The 13,624-nt window shown below is 42.5% G+C and overlaps 1 protein-coding gene across 7 annotated transcripts; it reads right to left on the bottom strand.

Moving 5' to 3' along the window:
- Positions 1-204: 204 nt before the first annotated feature.
- Positions 205-8,551, bottom strand: kcnj14 (potassium inwardly rectifying channel subfamily J member 14). Of its 7 annotated transcripts, none has more exons than XM_088387415.1 (8): positions 7,753-8,551; positions 6,127-6,218; positions 5,755-6,048; positions 5,577-5,681; positions 5,462-5,496; positions 3,750-5,213; positions 2,817-3,134; positions 205-2,498 (listed from the first exon to the last, which is right to left on the bottom strand). In XM_088387415.1, exons 6-8 carry the CDS (start codon positions 4,734-4,736, stop codon positions 2,274-2,276), a joined length of 1,530 nt encoding a protein of 509 aa, XP_088243541.1. In that variant the 5' UTR covers positions 4,737-5,213; positions 5,462-5,496; positions 5,577-5,681; positions 5,755-6,048; positions 6,127-6,218; positions 7,753-8,551; the 3' UTR covers positions 205-2,273. The 7 variants fall into 7 exon arrangements, with proteins under 7 accessions (XP_088243541.1, XP_088243542.1, XP_088243538.1 ...); XM_088387416.1 differs by having other exon boundaries at positions 5,467-5,496; XM_088387412.1 differs by having other exon boundaries at positions 5,462-5,681.
- Between the last annotated feature and the right edge of the window lie 5,073 nt (positions 8,552-13,624).

Raw genomic sequence — 13,624 nt, 5'->3', positions numbered from 1 at the left:
GTCTGTATTTTCTACTCCATTATATTAAAATAGACTTTGTAAACATAAGCTGAGATTCGAAAAGGGGCAGACTCGCAACCAAACCTCCCTCACTGGGTTTGTGAAAGGCATTTTCTCACGGCCTTGTATGAATTTTTGCCTGGGGTGCCTCAAAGCAAAACATAATGATGAGCCATTTGTGTCAGTTGGAATAACTCAAAATAAGCCATTCGACCTTGATTTATTTGCTCACATACAGTCGGTTTCATTCGGAAGCCCCATATTTCAAAAGCAGCTCTAAATGTAAAATGAAAATACAATTTTACAATAATATAAATCCACAAATATGCAAGTTTTAGGAATAAAATCAGGGGTGGGAAAAGTATGCTTCTTTCTCGGCTCATAACATTAAAAGAAACAAATATACATATCTCATAACGCATTTCACCATATGTTTATTTTTTTAAACCTATGAATGACTTGGACCATCTGTCAATTTAAAAAACAATTATGAGGACCTTGAGCACACATTTGCCCACCCCTGGTCTAAAATACATAGAGTGGAAGCGGTGACATGATTTGAAAAGTACACGTCACTATTTTTCTGCAACGTTGAAAAAAAAGTGCTAAAGTGATGGTGCTCTAAAGTTCAAGTTACATTTCACAGCAGTGAAGGGAGGCCCCGTGACCCACCGTGCAGCCTATAAATAGAACTTGAGGGTGGACGTTTATGGGAAGACACAACAATTGACAACATTCAAACACATAGGTTACAAAACCTCTACTGCGGTAACAGCAGGACAGAGGCAAGAGCTTCATCACTGATATTAATCTTCCATATATTCCTAAAATGAAAATGGAAGGAGGTTGTTTATTCAACAGGTAAACAGTGAAAAGTGACAATTGAATAAACTGCTTTAGTTACTATTTAGTAAAATACAGTGCTGCACTCAAATTTGCAGATTTATCCTCCGCATTTGACAATTTAACAACACACACAGGAATATATTATTTATCATCCGTAAAGAAAAACGACTAACGCTGTATTAGCAGTTTACTGAGATTTTGGATAAGCATACAATCTGTGTAGTTTTTGTATTATACTGCTCTCTAGTGACCAAAGTGAGCACATCACAAGCAGCCACGCGTGAATTAATCATAATGCACAAACTGTTTAATTTCTTTACTGCATTGAATTATGTTGAGGAGTTCAATTTAGCCAAAAGCAGTGATTTGGTGCCATCTTGTTGCATGAAGCGCATATTCACTTTATTCGTTGTTGGACTTAACACAATAAACAATGTCCGCCCAAAATGGTTTGCTTTCAAAGGTTTTAAGAAACGTGACTGCTGCAGCTCTCAGCGGAGCTTCAAATGTCGGTCAAAGGCACCACCCCGACACAAATCGTCACAGCATATGAACCGCTTGTAACATATCAGAAAGAAAATAGAGTATAGATGAACATACCATAATTTGGTTTAGTACATCAGTTCAATCCTGCTCCGACCAAGCAAGGCAAATCAACACGGCAAGTCCACCTTACCTCAGAGTAGGAAAATATACTTTATACATAACAAGACACTTTCAGGGTTAATATTCCTCCTCGTTCAAAACTATAACGTTGTGCTTTTGTGCAAGAATTTACGGAACAGTGAACCCCGGTTACACTGCAGATTCTTTACAGAGCAAAAAATAAATAAAAGCGAGAGAATCTATGCTGTGTGTTCTTATGTTACAATTGTATGGTGTAGATTTAATGTAACAAATTTGGTTTCTTTTTTATCTATCGTGGATTGGTAGTGGAACATATCTCTGCAACAAAAAGGGGTTCACCGTCTTGTAAAATAATGAAAATAAAAATAAAAGCCACAATGTCACATTTCTGCATAGAATAAAAACAATAAACAGCAGACAGTAATTACATGGAAAAGCACAAAACCGCTGCTAGTTTGTTTCTCCATGTAATTTATGTCTAGAAATATATCATTCATACTTACCATATGAAAATAATGATGATAAATCAGCATAATACTGAGACAGATACATTCCTGAGGTGTATCTGCGAGGATGATACACGACCATGAAACGTTTCACTGGAAATGCAGTTGCAAGCGACGGCCAGCGTGGGGCGCTGTTGCTCGTCCCGTCCATGATGGGTGTGCTGCAGTGGTGATGGGCCAGATTGGGACGTCGCAGACTCAAGTTTTCAATTATTTAAAAAGATTGCCAGGATCAATCAGCCAACAAAGTCACGGCTCGGACTCACTCCGAACCCGCTTCTCGTTTCTGGTCTCTCAGTTGTAGTGAAGGTGGTCCGAAAGTCTCCTGTTTGATGGGGCAGGGAACACCGAGTCTTGGTCGGGTTCATCCTCAGGAGAAATGAGCTCAAGAGCCACTTCGTTCTCATAGCAGAAAGAAGAACGAGTGCTCTTTATGTATTTAAGCTCTGCGAGCTCTTTAGCGCTACACAAGGGCGTGTTTGGGATTTCGTACGTCCGATGGAAGAATGAATAGTCCACCTGGGAAAAGGGAAAGAACAGCATGTGGCTTTGATTACTATTTTTTCTTAACAATTATTTTTTTTGCTTCAATACATTGTGCTGCTCCTTAAAGTGTACACACCTTGGCCACCTGGGGGCAGTATAATAACGACAGACAGCCATGTCACAACTGTCTCACTAAGATGCGCTAATATTTACGGTTTTTCGCAGAGGATAAATAATCTATACAATTGACTCCTGCTATTTGTGGGAAGTAGGGACTCTACATATAATTGCCAGCCATTATTGAGAGCATGTTTGCTCTCCTAATTGTTTTAGAGTTGGTGTGGTTCGTACCTCATAGCAGTCCTTCTTCTCAAAGAGCACAGGTTCAAAACGATATCCCCACTGGATTTCCGATGCCAGATAGGAGCTGCGGCATTGCGTGGTCATCGCTGTGGCCTCCACCATGCCCTCCAGGATCACCACCACCTCCAGTTCAGTGTCGCTTTCCAGGGTCTCGCGGTCCATCTCGAAGAAAGGCGACTCGTCGTTGATCTCGTGGACGATCGTGACCGGTGAGACCAAGAAAATGCGGTCGGTGCCTGTGTCAAATCCAACGTTGATGTCCAAGTTGTCCAGGGGAAGGAACTCGCCTTCTTCTGTCACCCTTGACTGTTGATAGAAAAAAAAAACAACAACCGTGAAATCATGAGAACTATGCACCTGGGATATTTTGGGGGCGTGGCTAAAACAGGGCCCAGTGACTAGTGTTGGACATCGACTGACATTGCGGTTCAATCATACCCACTCACAACATTTACAATTTTTTTTTCATCTGGAAAAAATAATCCCATCTGCCCTTTCCTCTTTGCTCTGTTATTAAGCAAGATCACCTTCACAGACCCCCCCCCATCCCCCCCCCCTCCCCCCGAGGATAAATTTGACAGCATCACCACTCGCACGCAAGACTTCTCGAGGTTCACGAAGGAGTTTGTTCAAATATCAGACCGACAATGTCGGTATTCTTTACGTGGAGGAAAAACGAGATGACAAAGGGAAACGGTGAAGTAAGAGTGGGCAAGTTAATCCAGGGTAAATCTTCCTAACCCCCGAGGGAGAATAAAACAAGCTCTCATTAACTCCAGACCACAGAATATGTCGAGGCCAGATGGTCTCGGCACCGTTTGTTTATTTTTTATCTGGACCGCAATCATTCACGGCAGCAACTAAGGTGTTGATACGATTTTGGATTTTTCCATTGGCAATGTTCTCCATCCAATAACTTACCTTTAAAAGCTGCGCTCGGACGTGAGCCTCGACCAGGTGACTCTTGCGCAAGTTTCCGACTCTCCACATCATGCAGAGTTTGCCGTCCCTGAGGGCCACCACGGCAGTTTGAGAGAAGACCAGAGTTTGGTTGCGCTTCTTGGGCTTGGCCATCTTTGCCATGACCGCCCCGATGATGAAGGCGTCAATGATGCAGCCCACGATGCACTGCAAGACGACCGCCGCCACCGCCAGGGGGCATCGCTCGGTCACGCTTCGGAATCCGTAACCGATGGACGTCTGCGTCTCCAGCGAGAAGAGAAAGGCCGCCATGAAGCTGTTCACTTGGAGGAAGCAGGGCTCCTCCTCCTCTGCCGCCGCCTCTCTGTCGGCCTCTCCCGACGCCGAGGTGCCGGGAACGAGGCGGACGGAGAGGTCTCCGTGCGCGGAGGCAATGAGCCAGAAAGCACATCCAAAGAGTAGCCAGGAGAGGAGGAAGGAGAGAGTGAAGATGACCAGCATCCAGCGCCAGCGGATGTCCACACAGGTGGTGAAAAGGTCACTGAGATAGCGCTGGCCCCTCTCGCTCATGTTGACAAAGGTAACGTTGCAGCGGCCGTCCTTGCCCACAAAGCGCTTTCGGGGCCCGCTACCAGGCCGCTTGGCGCGCCGGCGGCTTGCGGTGGAGGGGGAAGAAAGGGAGTCCCGGTCCGAGCCGGACGGGCCTTCCCCTCTTCCTCCTACACTACTTCCTGAGCACATGGCCTCCGTTCTTTCCCCGCCTTCTCCTCCCGTCGACTCTCCGGTGGCATCGCAGTCAAGAGGCAATGCGATGCCGTTGACGACGTGGGTCGGGGACGGGCCGCTCGGGCTTCCCGACCCAATCGGGCTCCCGCCTGCCCGAGCCATGTCGTCTGCGCTCTGTGCCAGCCTCATGACTTCCTCCTCCTCGAGCGGCCCATCTACCACCACAGCGCTGAAGCGCCGTTTCACACGTGCCGCGCCCATCGCGCGCTCTCAAGTCTCACTTTGTCACACGGTCAAGTTGTGTGATGGAGTAACGACGGTGTGAGTCTTCGGTGCATCCTCGAAATAAAATCATCAGAATCCATACCCGTCAAGAATCCCCTTCAAAGTCATTGATCAGTTCCATGTTGCAGGTTTCCAAGAACGATCCTTTCGTTGATGGATCTCAGAGCAAAATCGCTTTCATCGAGTACATCTCCGAGTGTGTCCATGGAAGAACATTGTCCGTACATCGAAGCAAACCAAAAATGACGGCAGGGTCACCTCGCCCTACATCTGTTCAGAATCAACTTGCAAGGAAGGGAAAACAAAAAGCATGCAGGGGGGGGGGGTTGTTCGATTTCAAAAGGTACAACAGAAGATGGGGACAGTTGCAAACTTGGGACACGGACACATACCGGCGCAGATATGAACATGCAGTTGAAAAGATAAAAACATGCGCTTTCTTACGATACAGTTCTTCAGGTTCAGGTTGTGGCATGGCAAAACAAAAAAAAACAAAAAAAACATTGCTGTTTTTAGAAGTAAAAAAACACGTCAGGTAGAGAGACCAACGAGAAGATACTTGATAGGCAACTTTCTTGTTCCGTCATCTTTAACAACTTCCCAGAGTGTCCATATCTGCCTGACTGTCATTTTGAATTTACTGAAGATGATGACATTATACCAAAATAAAAAAAATCTAAGCGATACAAATGTATCTATACCTCACCAGACATCCCTCCTTCACTCCTTCCTAAGCCTGATTAGATACAGAGAGAAGAAAATAACACAGCGATTAACCGTGCTGCTTGGAAGATTTATGAAAAGGCAAAAGGTCACCTGAAGACGCTTTTAGAGATGAAGCGTTAGGTTGGCTGAGAGATTGGCTTTGACAAGTTCAGTTAAGCTCAGATTCCCGCTTTCCAAAGGCTCGCCGCAGAATTTCTGGCAAAGAGGCATAAATTAAGAATCCTTTGACAATAAAAAAGAAAAATTACAAAAAAAAGTTTGCATTTACCTTTCATAGTCATTCCAAGATCACTTTCGTAAGTGTTTGGACCACAAGATGAAATCCTTTGGATAAAACCAATCAATTCATTCGATTCATCTGTATGAATCCTACAATAAATGAAAATGAGGAAAAAGATCCCTCCTGAAATGGGAAGTGACATATGGGTTCATCTTTGGTGGTGCGTTCAGGCAAAACGTTCAGAAGAAGAAACAATCTCCTATTTGGATTTGATTGTCTTTGCTAACTTCTTGTCGGTCGTCTGCTTTTTTCTCACTTGACTCATTTAACAAACCAGCGAGCCTGGAAAAAAAGACATTTACTCATGGGAAAAAAAATAGTTAAATGGTCATTGCAAAAAAAAGATAATAAGATGCTTACCTATGTTTTTTGTTTTTTGTCTGGATGTTTTTTGGGGTTTTTTCAGTCCTATCTCAGGAACATCCCATAGATGTTTATTATTGTCTTGGACCCTGGAAAGAGATTCAAATAACAAAATCATGGATAATCATTCGACACGACGTTAGCATTAGTTAGTCAGCATTTCTTTGCTGCAATTCAGCAATTCCTGACCTTGACGACCTCAGAATTGTGCCCAACCAACATTTGTCCGTTATCTCCATTATGACACCTCCTGAGTGTCGCTGAACGACCGATGACAGCCACTTCGAGGAGGTGATTAAACAAGTAGGAGCGCGTGTGTTTGGGAGCTAACGGCTTGCTCTTATCAATGTCAGGTGGTTTGTGAACCTGGGGGTCCCGCACGAATCCCGTCACTGTAGAAATGTCAGTTCGCACTCGTTAAAGTGCCTGACAGATGTTAAGGCTGCTACAAAAGCCAGTTTAGCGCAATCCATTTCTGGTGCATAGCAGAGCGACAGACCCCGGGAAGGAAATTTAAAACAGTTGAGGTGTCATATAGCAAAATCCATCACTGTTTGATGAAAACCTTGACTTTAGGACCTCTTGTGCCTTTAAATCCTCCAGATGATCAGATATTATTCAGATGCTATGTGGACAGATTACGACAACAAGGGATTGATATGATTTTAGTGCGATTGTATTTTTCCACATCAAACCGAGCCGAGCCACAACAATGCAAATATGCACAAGTCGATACTTTGTGATTGATCAGTGGTAGTTAGAAATTAGGCCACAGATTCGAGCTCTCTCTCACAGCTCTAGCTACTTTCTAGCGCTTGCAGAAGAATATAATCACCTTTACAAACCATATTTAGATAAAACTTGAAAAAAATAGCATGTGTAAAACAGGTAATTGCATTTTAAAGCATCCCAACAATTGAATGTCCTTGTATTTTGGGATAGTGTGATCAATAAGAGAACATTTTCTGATGGAGGTTGCATCCAGTCCAACAACGTGAGCCCTTATTTAGCGGCCGATAACAAGCATATGTGTGCACTTGGCTTGGCAGTCAGCCTCATTCCGTCTAATTGAAACTCTTTACGCAAACGCGTGCAAAAAAAAAATGGAGGTCATCGTGTGGCAAAATGTTAATCTGGGTGGGAGCTAAGATGCTGAATGTTTGTAATTAAGACAATACTCAAAAGTCAACAAGAAATAATCACCTCGAAAAATAAAAATAATAAAGCAAATAATATTAATAAAATTAAAATGATAAGAAAAAATAATAAAAAGAAGGAAGCAATCACAGAGTATTAAATAAAACAGCATAACATCTACAAAAGACAATGAATATAAAGTCCAGCATAAAATCTAAATTGGAAAAGTCTTATTAGCTGCATTAGAAAATTGGTGCTTTTTTTCTTGAGTTAAAACCAATTTCAGCTTGAAAACAATTTATGTCAATCACAGTAAAAACTGGTAGCGTGTCAGCCCACAGTGAGTTCATTAAAGCTGCTTATTCGATTTTCAATTACATCATTCTTTCATAGCAAGACAACAACTAACCAATAAACATTGAAATTTTAACACTGCACTAAGGTAACAAGCAGCGATACATTTGGACAAGATGAACTTTCACTCACCAAAAGTCTCCTTAGGCAACTTCATGTGACAATCTTTGCGCAATATAAGAGTTTGACAAAGCTTGCTGGATCCGCGCGCACGTCGTCAACTGTCCTCGTGCGTTGGCGCGCGCGCTCCCGAGGCGCTACGTCCCCCGGGGACGTGCGCACGCCGCTGCCCATGACCTTGACACACGATCCCGATTCATTCAACTAGTACATGATCTTATATGGAGAAGTCATTCACCATATAATATTAAAAAAACGCAAATACATATTTTAATATTCAATGCAACGTATACACTGAAAAACGATCGTTTGTTTTTGTTCCGAGTGCACACTGTGGGAGTGAGAGAACTGCCGTGTGTTTACTTTTCTCTTAATCTGATTTAATCTCAGTCAAAACGTCGCAGTGATGCCAAGACGTGTCGTGGGAAATGGAAATAGGCATCAGACGGCTCAAGGAGCTAAACAGCGGCTGCAACCGGCGACTATCACACCAGTGTTTGAGAAATGTAAAAACTTCGATGCAACTCATTGCGTCGGGTGACGAAGTGAAGCATTGCAGATTACGTGCCACCAGGCAGACTATCTTTTTATATTACACAAGTGCGTATGCGTGTGCCTGATTGACCCGTGGAAAACAGAGTGGGTGTGGTTTAGAGGTTGGCAACCAGAGAGGGAGGAGTCATTTAGAAGAGCGTGATGATGATGATGATGATGATGATGATGATGATGATGATGATGATGATGATGATGATGACGATGATGATGATGTCAAATTTACCAGAAGGATAAGGCTGGCTCGCTGCATGCACCCACTGATTTTAAAATCCCTGTAAAGTGAATAGAAATGTCTTTTAAATTTGACACGCCACAAAACAAAAACAAAAAAACCACAACAGTTGTTACCAAGCCTACCAAAATTGAATGATTAAAAAGATGCCAAGCATATAATACAGTGATCCCTCGCTACTTCGCGTTTCGTTTATCGCGGCTTCATTACATCGCAGATTTTTTTTTCAAAATTAAAAAAACATTTAAAAGTCAAAATAAAACTTCTAAATTGAGGAAACATGTGTCTAACCCTTAGGACAATGTAGTATTGCTCCAAATGTTCGTTTACATTCGTTTAGAAGTCCGTTTTTGCGTGTTAGCACGATTAGCATCTAACTCGTTAGCCTGCCCAGTACTTCTTGGTGGTGACCGTCCTTCGCGGATTTCACTTATCGCGGGTGGTTTTTGGAACCAATTATCCGCGATAAACGAGGGATTACTGTATGAGGCTTAAAAATCTAGAGAAAAATTTACAGGCCTTTTCCACACTGTAAAGACAGCCCTAAGTTTTGGTCCCAACTTTAGCTGTTAAATTGGACTTATGGGTAAAACAAACAAACAATCTCTCACAGAATGTGCAAATAACATCACGCCTGACGCTAGTTCAGTTTAGTGTGACACTCTGGACATTCGACTTTCAAAGTTGCACCGTAATAAGTCTTCTTTGTGGTTTGTGTGTGTAAAACGCTGTGACCTAAAACAATGAGAAACGTGTTCATCTGAGAAAGAACTTTCCATTTGTATGGTACGACCGCTAATGAGGCACAAAACCACCGACGGGCGGTTCGCATCGCTCAAGAGCTCACCGACATTTCCACTGTTTAAGTCAAACACGGGTTACTTCCATACTGTGGCTTTAAAATGATTCATTTGATGCACAGCGGTCGATGGGAAAGCTGACGTAAATGTAACTTTTACAATTATTCACATGTAAGGAACATCCCCCTTGAGTTGGCAGCCTTCACCAGTGACTCACAACCGCATGAAGACGCCATTATTATTTTTGGCTGCAATAACCTCAACAAGCCACCAGTGGGCAGGTTCAAACCAGTTTTGACTCATGTCAGTCTGTTTTGAGTCCCAGCAGACAATTAGAGCTGCACACCTCGTACTTACGCCAAATTACAAGGCAAGTTTAAAATATGTCAACACTCTAGACGTAGAATTTCACACCTGAGGGAGTCTTTTACAAGTCTATGGACCTGAAACAATGCAAGGTTGACTTTTTACTTTTCATTTTACAAGCGTTTATTTAGCACAGCTCACCTGTTTTCTGGGTTTGGTCATGTGACCCTCGCAAGATGACCCTTTAAGCACTGTGACATTAAGTTTGACAACTTCCACTTTAATGGAAAACAACACCACCATATAGATGCTAATTGTTAGCTTGTGTGAGGCATTTTGTATCATCAGATTTGAGTCACAATATGGACATCCATCATTGCAGTGCAAAGAGGGGGGAAAAAAATGAATTAAATGGGACATGCTACAATTGGAATCAGTCCAAAGAAGGATAAAAACCTGAATTGGATTTCTGACCATGGGATTAAAGTACATCCTAAATGGATATACTGGATCTACCTACAGATCTTGATATATCGTTTTGATAGTGATTTAAAAAGTAAGCTAAAAAAATAGAAAAAGAAATTGCTATAATCACTGTTTTCAACTGTGCATTTTTTATTTTTTATTTCAGGTATTTACTAAAGCTGCTCCCTTGAATTCTGATGAAACTGTTTTGCAGGGAAGACAGTATCAATACACTCCTGACTTAGTAACAAGGAAGGATTAGGAAAATTTGACGGTCACCAGCCTGAGGGGATCAATAACTCATCACGAATTGTGAATCAGTCTGATCCAGAAACCATTTGTCACCTAAGAAAACGTCCGCCCATTTAATCAAGACTATGATACGGAGGACGGTCATTCGTCAGTGCGTTTGCGGAGAAACGCCGACGCAAATTAATTAAATGAAGGCGGAAGGCAAGGACGGCCAGGGAGAGGTTAGGGAGGCGTTGATGGAGGGGGCCGGGGGGTTCGTCCTGGTGGGATTCCCCGCTGATTGGACACATATGGGTGGGTTGCATAAACACGCATAAATACACTGAAAAAAAAGGCTGGGTTTGTTTTTGGCAAGTGTGTGGTCACAAGTGCTGCTCTGTTTTTACACTCTTGACATTTTGGGAAATCCCTTAGGGAAGAATTGCTCCCAGGATTTGGGCTGCTACTGGGTAACTTAGACGCAAGTGTCAAAAGACCTTGACACTATCAAAAGCACAGGACTACATTTATAATCTAAATATTAATATTTGGCCCATATAATTGTATAGATTTATCTTTGCCAATTTAATCTGCCCAAGGACTTCAAAATCAGCCACGCTGGCCAACGTAACTTCAACAACACTACAATGGGACTCATTAACCAATTAGATTTCAAATTTGTCCTCACAGGGCCAGTGCTGACCTTTGATGACATCACACTTTTTCCGTTCACTAATTGGTCGATCAGAGCAAAACTTGATACAGCTAAGTTGAACGAGCAAAACACATCTAGTTATCATCACGTGTTTATACATTTACAAATCTTCATGTCTGTAAATAATTTACAGTAGAAATGTGTATTTACAGTGAATTGAATAAATAATTTTAGCATTCGTGTCATATTGAAATGCCCAAATGGGAACTGCGCTCCGGCGTCTGCAGTAGACTGAACTCCTTCACCGCCTCGCTTCATGATTTGCATATTTAAGATTGATGCAAAATAATTAACAAGCGCAAATGCACGACGAGCGGGTCAAAGCACTAGAACGAAGCCATAGCTCAGGTAAATGTAATTATATAATGTGTCGGTCGGACGGGATGGAGATGGATGTGCTGTGACAAATAAATAGCGGGCCACTTGAGCGTTTTCATTTTGGGCGACATTTATGTTACATTATTTTCTTCTTTTGTAGGCCAACTAGGGGCATGAAAAAACATGATACAACAGAAAACAAAATTATAATTAAATTATTATCAATATTACTTCTAAGGAGCTTGCTGATGAGTTGAATCAAGTGTGTTGGAGGAGGGAAACATTGAAAACAAGCTAGCTAGAGGGTTCTCAAGGACCGGACATTTTGGTTGGCAAAAACCTTATCCCACCAAAAATAACACATTTCAACACAAAGTTTCAATACTAATGATGTGTCAGAGGGGCCATTTGCTTTTACGCTACTTTGACATTTGAGTTCCAGGAAAGCACTTAATGTGTTTTTTGCACTTTATGCATCGTTTTTTCCAGAGACTCTGCAAACTTCCACAATATTAATTTCCCGCACAGGGGAGTTTCTTTCTTACTTTATTCTCTACGTTTCACTTTACTAAGTCATACCCATCTGTGTCTACTTGCATGATGGCAGCCTGGACGTCTCATATCTCGATGCCCCCCACCCCTCCCCTCCCGGTTTTGGCATGCTTGTGCCAGGTATTTTTCAAATTCCTCACACCCTGTGGGGATAGGTATGTCCACCCCCCAGCTTCCAGCCATCCCCGCTACACTTTGCTGCCTGTCTGTGTCCATCTAGCATATGCCAGCACATGTACGGAGCAGCCAAGCGACGCGGCGCTCGCTTCGCACGCACGTCTGACTGGCGGGTCCCAACAAAATCATCCGGCCTCTTGAAGCTGGCGAAGACCGGTGGTGGGCTCTCCGTGCTGCGGGCCAAAAACAACTGGGCGGGTAACAGGCAACTGTGAGCTACGCTTGACCACTCCAGAAAGGCCCGTTTATCCGGTGACAAGTCAAGCCTCTTATTAAAGCTCACTTAAAAAAAAAAAAAATCCTACCCAGGGCCATTTAAGTTTTATACGCAGTCCTTGGAGGGTCATTCTAAAACATCACATACGTACTTTTGGCCCACCATTTTCAACCCATAAAAAATGTTGACACAGGACCTATTAAGATGAGTTTGTCCGTAAATAAAAGACCGTATCTCATATCTGTCTCCCACGCGGGCTCGTTTCAACTTGACCATGCTGATGTAGGTTAGTTGGAAAATTGGATCGTATGTACGTCTTTTTTTCCCACAGACTCCGGCGAGAGTCTTCCATCTCACTTGCGTGCTTCCATACGTGAAAAGAAAACATGGAGAACTCGCCCGCAAAGAGCGGCCTGTCCGAAACAATTTGCCAGAACCGTTGATGGAGCGTTTTCTGTTAAGGGTATCAAGATTGTGGTGTTTGGTCTCTTCAACCACAAAACCAGATTTCCTCGTAAAATGACTGAAAAACTCAAATGTTGGAGACTTCTATACTCCACGTATAGAATTCATGTTAAATAAATATTTGAGTTATTCTAGGAGAGTTTATGCTTAGCCGTGTTTGATTCCCAGATTTGCAGATTTTTACACGAGTGGTAGCTGAATTATATAAGAAGAAATATAAAATGGACTTCGAGTTGAGTATCAGCGTTACTGGATATGATCACAGACTCCAAAATTGTCAGGGGAGGAAAAAAAAAATCATATTTCTGCTGATCTTTCCTTGTGCGAGCTGCCAGTCTATGCACACACACACAAACGTAATTACGTAATTTAGTTGAGAAGCAGATAATAATCCGCCAACGGTAGACACAACACGCTAGGCCAGTCTCGACATCTGCGGCGAATAAGCGACATTAGTATGCTGCATTATAGACTGAAAAGCCAAGAAAAAGCCACATCTCAAATGAAATTATTGAGCCGGGCAGCTCAAAAGTGGGCTGCAGCTAAACAAACAAAATGAAAAGATTCCAGGATAGGGATGACGCAAATATGCAGGAGAAAAGTTATGGCGACATTTTCTGAAAGAAATTTTTCCATCAAAAGATTTAGAAATTGAAATTTAAAAATGTTTCTTACTGACCAAACCAAAATTTATTAGCAACATTTTTGTTCCATGTATCACTTCAAATTAGCGTTGAAGACTTCAACTGATTAGTTGCCAAAACACAATATTATGAGACTATTCATAGTCATCTAGTTGAGGTCTTCACAAGGGGTCCAAAGTGTGATTTACGCCCGGCGCAAAGGTTTCA

Source organism: Syngnathus floridae, chromosome 10, assembly GCF_059516105.1.
Source record: "Syngnathus floridae isolate MCC-2025c chromosome 10, RoL_Sflo_1.0, whole genome shotgun sequence".
In the NCBI taxonomy this organism is placed as follows: Eukaryota; Metazoa; Chordata; class Actinopteri; order Syngnathiformes; family Syngnathidae; genus Syngnathus; species Syngnathus floridae.
This window is presented reverse-complemented; position numbering and strand designations above follow the sequence as displayed.